General features: G+C 38.8%; 1 protein-coding gene across 3 annotated transcripts in view; it reads right to left on the bottom strand.

Moving 5' to 3' along the window:
• Positions 1–861: 861 nt before the first annotated feature.
• The window catches only part of met (MET proto-oncogene, receptor tyrosine kinase), a 44,854-nt gene continuing 38,059 nt past the window's right edge, over positions 862–7,656 (bottom strand). For all 3 annotated transcript variants that reach the window (XM_066705147.1, XM_066705145.1, XM_066705144.1), the window contains 6 exons: positions 5,978–6,058; positions 5,004–5,185; positions 4,697–4,806; positions 4,061–4,226; positions 2,859–2,995; positions 862–2,243 (listed from right to left, as the gene is read on the bottom strand). In XM_066705147.1, the coding sequence (XP_066561244.1) occupies positions 2,033–2,243; positions 2,859–2,995; positions 4,061–4,226; positions 4,697–4,806; positions 5,004–5,185; positions 5,978–6,058 (887 nt within the window). In that variant the 3' untranslated portion in view covers positions 862–2,032. The remainder of the gene's footprint in view (positions 2,244–2,858; positions 2,996–4,060; positions 4,227–4,696; positions 4,807–5,003; positions 5,186–5,977; positions 6,059–7,656) is intronic.

Here is a 7,656-nt window from a genome sequence, read left to right as displayed (position 1 = left end):
CTGTTAAACAATCAATTATTAATAAGTTAATTACTGGTGTTGTATACCTGCACAATGATTATGTACATGGATCAAGTGTGTCCTAGGAATAGATTGTTAAGGGACACACTGGGGCCACACAGCAGCAGAGCCCCCAAAAAAGGAAGCGATTCCCCATCTCCATTGCACACTACCTGAGTGGAGGTGCAGGAGGGTGTAAGGAGTGCTGAAAGAGCAATCAGTGTTTGAATTGGTACACCGGATACCCCCTCCACTATGTTTGAGACCCCACATTCACCGACCCTGGACGGTCTAACGACCCGCTTACGGTTACCCGAGCCTGGATTTATTTCTGTGTTTCAGCTTTTTAGAAATATCCTTTATTTTGCCGACAACTGGCAACCAACCCACGGCTTTCAACTCCAATACCAGGACACACCTATCTGGACCAAAAGAATAGGTAATAAAGCACTAGGTATAGGGATTTAATGCTAGGACAAGCAATATATTGGTGTTGTTTACTAAGTGGGTTTCAGAGACTTATGATATTGCATGATATTACATTATCCATGAGTCTGTGAAAGGTATCAATAGCATCCATCAAGGGGACAGTGATTCAAAGAAAGCCAATGATTAAATAAGTGTAATTCCACTGGTCAGTGTCTTCACAGGACATTAAAGGTACTTTTAACACTTTATAGGAAGTATTAATTATTTTTGGTTCAAACAGTAACCTATATCATATTCAGTGAGGCCATGGTTGATTGTTGGAAAGACGATCACTGGTCAACACAAAAACTTTGAAGTGTCATGGCTATAGTCCATTCCTTGACACGCATGTTCTTATTATTCTTAGTCAGATCTTAAAACAAACGTACACTGTTAATGTAATATATATTTTATTACACAAAGTCATACTGAGAACATCATAATAATAATAATAATAATACACCAATGTACCATTATCCATAGATCAGTTGCAAAAACATAATGCAAGCAAAATGTTGTATGTATGTATGCATGTATGTACACATTTGTATATATATCTTCAAACAGTACACACCAAATACAAACTCATAAACCTTTCAATGCAATTATATATCTTTGCATTGCGTAATTCAAATACAGTAGTAATATGTACCACTGCATGTAAAATGCGCACAGTATGCCTGTGGATTGATTTAACTTTTTTCTTAATATAGACTTTGTATTTATTATAAAAAATATACTTCTTGCAGAATGTAAACAAACATTACAAACTTTGACACAATATCGAGCTAAACAAAACAGCAGCAAGCCCAAAAGATGAAGGGAAAATAAAATATATTTTTCACAAGAACACCAGCAATTTCCTTGAAAATCACTAGTGAGTATTTACAAGACGGCACTATTATAAATCGCACATAGAAACCTAGTGACTGTTAATAGTACATATAAAATATCCAGTGTACGTCTGCATATATCTTTTGAAATGCAGTGAACTATTCCAGAAATGTACACTACCTCTACCAGTGCATCATTAACTTCAACTCTGCGACAGAAAACAGAAAACAGGAATCAGTTAGTCTACAGGTACATGCTGCAACATCACTTTTTAGATGTATTCAGGCTAATACGAGCTCATGAAGAACACAATAGTGAAGTCTGTCTCACCAAATACATTCAGTGATGAACACTGTTAGTTGTGCCTCACTGAGGATGAGCCCATGTTGCTCCTTACAGCTTCAATCCGCACAGCTACAATTAGAGTCTGGAGGGTGGCAACACGATCGACAACTACAGCGAACCGCTCGGACAAGGTGGCAGTGATCATGATCTCAATGCGGCCTCCGTGGAGTAAGTTCTCTTGAGGTCGAATGAAATTCTCCAAAGTTCAAGGAAGAAATAGGTCCTCTTTAACAAACACCAATAGCAGTTTTTAGTTACTGTCGCCTCCCATTGGCACAACCTCACATGCCCATCGTTATTCCAGTGTGCACAGGACAGTCAAAACAGGAGTCAGCTCTTGGTATTTCACACACATCTTTATCGCACGTACCAAGGCCTTCCTGCCTCACGTGCAGCATTCTCGGTCCAGGTTGCACTGGGAGGAGATGAGAGACGGGTAGGGGGTGAGCCGGTCGATGTTGACGTAGGTGGTGTTCAGCAGGATGTAGTGCTCTCCACTAAAACTGGAAAAAATAGACAAAATCCTGGACACCAGTTCGGAGAATGTGGGCCGGCGCTCTGGTTTAGGGTGCCAGCACTCGATCATCAGGTTGTACCTGTATGCGAGACAAATAAAACAAGCAAAAACATAATATGGGAAGATCAGATGGTAGAGCGGAGAAGAGAATAACCACGTGAATGACAGCACATTTGTTTTTATTGCGCTCAAATTACAACCCATAATAAATGACAAGTGTGTTTGCATGGCTTACTAAATTGGAGGCAAGCATTTAAATGGCTACAAACAAATCCATATCGCTTTTTCCACCCAACTATTGCATCTCTGGGGCTCAGCACGATAATTATGTAAACTGGTTTGAAGGAGAGAGAAAAAAATAAACTGTCTAAAATACCCTCTTATTACACTTCGTCAAAGTCAATGCAGTAGAGCTGCAGTGATTTCTGCCATGTAAATTGATCAGCAGATTATTTTCTAGATGCCGTCACATACGAGTGATAACGTATGCTTTCCTGTGCTTTCATATAATTTCCGTGTGTTACATTTGAGAAGATTTCAATGCTCCCCTGATTGCCAAATACAACGCACCCTTTCAATTGCCTAACTCCAAGGTCAGCTTTTGCTCAATAAATGCCAAGCAGGAAGGGTGCGTGGAATTTGCCCCAGCCCCCCACCCCTGCATATGCGTCAGCCAGGTTGAAATTATACTTACAGTGAGTCAGGGCAGAACTCAGGCTGCAGGAGCCTCCTACCCTGCAGTAGAAATACAGTGATGTCAAAGGAGTTCACATCGGAGTAAGGAGGGGCTCCCCTTGTCATGAGCTCCCACAGAAGCACGCCGAAGGACCACTACATTGAAAAGAAAGAAAACATGAAAAATAAGAACTTGTATAAGGATCGGTTTTAACTATATAAAAGAGTACAGTTATGCAAAAGGTATTTTGGAATTCAGTATGTGAAAAAGGGCAAAGGGAATTACCCTGACATAAATTAAGTTATGTACAGACATGATAGGACTGTGCCTTGTCTGATGTGTAAAAAGGAATGCTGTTTAGTCCAACACTGCATGTACCTCTTAACAGGTTTAGCCTTCTTAAAGCAAGCAATGACTTAATCCACAGAAATATAGAGACTCAGTTTTTTACAAATGCTATTACATGTTGTTCTTAACATTTCAGTGATCTGTACTGCAGAAATACGCAAACCAGCAGAATAGGTTCTTTCAATTGTAGGGCATAAAACCTCACAGTACTGCACAAAGTTGTCTAATAGTATAATATAATAGTATAGTATAATAGTTACAACAAGATCATTTTGGGCTATGACACTAGACAACAAATCTACAATTAATGTAAGAAAGGACAGACCCATTTGGGGTACTGTGAATTTTGGGCATTATATGTATATGCATATATGTTTATGTGGAGGGAGCTGTATTTATTTATTTATCCACAATAAATTACTTGTTTCTGCTGTGTGTTTTGTGATCTGTTTAGAACAACTGTATAAATGAATTAGCTCTGAGGCTAGAGGCTTTAGCGACAGATAGGACTCTATTCTTACGGATCAATACATGCATTTTCATCTTCAACTTAAAATGGCAATATCAATATCCAAGACTTAATAATAAAGAAAGTGAAACACGTTTCAATTAAATACCCAGCCAATCCTGCCCAAGTACTTTACAATGAGTTATGTCCTTCATACCCAATAAACGATAAAACAATAATTCATCATATAATAATATGAGACCTGATTTTATTGTGCTTTTTAAAAGTAGAATTTAAATCCAACTAATGGGACTACAAGAGCTTTGCGTAAAAGCCATCAACCAAAGTTCAACCAAATAACATTTTCAATTATATACCAGAACATTAATTGTAATGTGAAAGTGCAGGAACTCTAGTGCATTACCACATCAGACTTGGTAGTGAACTTGTGAGTCTGTAGGCTTTCCACAGCCATCCATTTCACAGGCAACTTCACCCCAGTTTTGTTGTGCACGCTGTAATACTCCTTATCATAGACATCTCGCGCAAGACCAAAGTCGGCCACTTTGACAATGTAGTTTTCATCCAGCCTGAGTGAAAAAACACAGACAAGTGATAAGCAGTGTCGGTGTGACATTTGTTTTTTGGTCGTTCTTAGCGGATACAGGCTGAGTGAAGTAGATATATAACACAAAGGAAATATAGCTGCACATAGTAAAAGAGATGAATCAGTAACAAGAAGGTGAACAGCTGTAAGCACTGGCACTGTTTACAGTCTTTGATCCTTTTTCAGAGAATGAAAACAAATATAAACTGCATACATCGTGAGGGAGAGGGAGAGGGGGAAGGAGAGACTTTTCTGTTTTGTTAATTTGAAACTGAAAAGTAAATCTACCTTTAAGACTGTTAGAAAGTAGACATGCATTGTTCATCATTACAAAAGCAAAGCAAGACTAATATTTTTCCAAGAATCAGCCTTGATTGATTAATTTATATGTGTAGCAGCTGAAGATAATTTTCTAACCACATACCATTGGGCTGTTTTAAATGTCATACTTACATGCAATTTCTTGCAGCTAGGTCTCTGTGCACAAACTTCTTGCTGGCAAGATATTCCATACCTTTGGCTACTTGTAACCCAAAGCCCATAAGATCCTTGACTGTTGGATTCTGAAAAATATTTGAAAGTATTAACAAATACAGAGGAATTTATTATGACAATGATTTATAATAATGAAAAGAGAAACATAAATGAGAAGAAAGAGAAGATGAAGAATAAACATAACAGTTAAATTTCCATTTTCAAAAATATGATACTGGTACAGCTACAGGCTGGGTATTGTGGATTTACACTTGATTGTACTTACATGGTGCTCATCTCGAATGAAGTTCCTAAGGTCCCCATGTTTCATGTAGGGCAGTACAACCAGTGGAGACCCTTCACTTGGAAGGCAAATACCCATCAGTGAGAGGACGTTAGGGTGGCTGAAGTCTTTCATGATGATTCCTTCTTTGAGAAACTGAGAGACTTCCTCGAGGTCTGTTATCCCTAATCAAGATAAACAAAGAAACTAAAATAAATCCTTTCTTGCATACCATAGAAGAACCAAATCCTTCTGTGGGTTATTAAAAATGTTTTATTTTCTTCCCAAATAATACTGAATCTATGAATCATCCACATTAAAGGCATTTACATTATTAAAACTGGCCAATGATGTGCTCCTGATGTCAAGGCACATTACCTAAATGTGTTATAATCCCACAGAGAACAATGTAATTCTGCATCACAAAATGGACTTCTCTTTCACCTTCCATTGTAGCTATTACAACCAACCAATTGTAACATACTGCATACAAATTGAGATACACTGCAACTTCTTAAAAGTTTATTCTCTTCTGTAAACATACATTTGGCAGAATTCTTAAAGTAAAATACATACAATTTGATGGTTTTTACTTCACTTGACCTAGATCTAGTATCAAATCCACACAGAACGTTACAAAAGAGAAAATGTGCCTTTTAAACAATTTGGCTGCAGCATTATCACAGAGAATGGAGAAACCCAAAGCAGTAAAGTGTTTTGCCCACAGACAAAAGCTATTTGGTTTATGAAGAAAAATTACTGTATAAAACTTACATCTAGAAGTGACATATTTAAAAATTACAATAAATCACGGCGTAATATCCAAAGAAAATAGGCCATTTGTCACAGAGCTCATTTTCTCGCATACCCCTACTCCAAATTACAGACATTTTAAATACATTAGACATGGAGATTTTGTATAGACTAATCAAATTCAGCACTGCTATAAACATCACATTTCTCAATCTGTTACTTACTGTTAAGAGATTTTACTGCACAGTGAAGTTTCAGTCCGTCTTTATCCAGAAGTGTTCCATGGAAAACACAGCCAAAATGCCCTGTTTCATAAAAGAGAACCAGTCAACATTTTTCAGTAGGAAAAGCCTCCCACATATGTAAATATGAGTTGGCTAGAATTTGACTGTTCAATGCAGAATGATGAAGAAATCTGGCATAAAATACTAAACACACTGAAACGGAAACAGTAAATGTATGTGCATATACACATACAGCACTGTGTAAAAGTTTTAGGCAGGTGTGAAAAAATGCTGTAAAGTAAGAATGCTTTCAAAAACAGACATGTTAATAGATTATATTTATCAATTAACTACATGCAAATTGAGTGAACAGAAGAAAAATCTAAATCAAATCCATATTTGGTGTGACCACCCTTTGCATCAATTCTTCTAGGTACACTTGCCAGATTTTGCAGGCATATAGTCAGGTGTAAGATTAAACAATTATACCAAACAGGTGCTAATGATCATCAATTCAATATGTAGGCTGAAACACAATCATTAACTGACACAGAAACAGCTGTGTAGGAGGAATAAAACTGGGTGAGGAACAGCCAAACTCAGCTAACAAGGTGAGGTTGTTGAAGACAGTTTACTGTCAAATGTCATACACCATTGCAAGACTGAGCACAACAACAAGCAACATAACTACACTGCATCAGCAAGGTCTCTCCCAGGCAGACATTTCAAGGGGTTTCCAGATGTGCTGTCCAAGCCCTTTTGAAAAAGCACAAAGAAACGGGCAACGTTGAGGACCGTAGACGCAGTGGTCGGCCAAGGAAACTTACTGCAGCAGATGAAAGACGCATCACGCTTACTGCCCTTGGCAATCGGAAGATGTCCGATTGGCAGAAAACAGTGGGACCCTGGTACACCCATCTACTGTCCGGAGAAGTCTGGTCAGAAGTGGCCTTCATGGAAGACTTGCGGCCAAAAACCCATACCTCCGACATGGCGACAAGGCCAAGCGACTCAACTATGCATGAAAACACAGGACCTGGGATGCAGAAAAATGGCAGCAGGTGCTCTGGACTGATGAGTCAAAATCGTAAATATTTGGCTGTAGCAGAAGGCAGTTTGTTTGCCGAAGGGCTGGAGAGCGGTACACGAATGAGTGTCTGCAGGCAACAGTGAAGCATGGTGGAGGTTCCTTGTAAGTTTGGGGCTGCATTTCTACAAATGGAGTTGGGGATTTGGTCAGAATGAATGGTCTCCTCAATGCTGAGAAGTACAGGCAGATACTTATCCATCATGCAATACCATCAGGGAGGCATCTAATTAGCCCCAAATTTATTCTGCAGCATGACAACGACCCCAAACATACAGCGACAGTCATTAAGAACCATCTTCAGCATAAAGAATAACAAGGAGTCCTGGAAGTGATGGTATGGCCCCCACAGAGCCCTGATCTCAACATCATCGAGTCTGTCTGGGATTACATGAAGAGAGAGAAGCAACTGAGGCTGCCTAAATCCACAGAAGACCTGTGGTTAGTTCTCCAAGATATTTGGGCCAACCTACCTGCCAAGTTCCTTCAAACACTGTGTGCAAGTGTACCTAGAAAAAGTGATGCTGTTTTGAAGGCAAAGGGTGGTCACACCTAATATTGATTTGATGTAGATTTTTCTTCTGTTCATTAT

The sequence above is a fragment of the Amia ocellicauda genome, chromosome 5 (genome assembly GCF_036373705.1).
Source record: "Amia ocellicauda isolate fAmiCal2 chromosome 5, fAmiCal2.hap1, whole genome shotgun sequence".
NCBI classification, from domain to species: domain Eukaryota; kingdom Metazoa; phylum Chordata; class Actinopteri; order Amiiformes; family Amiidae; genus Amia; species Amia ocellicauda.
This window is presented reverse-complemented; position numbering and strand designations above follow the sequence as displayed.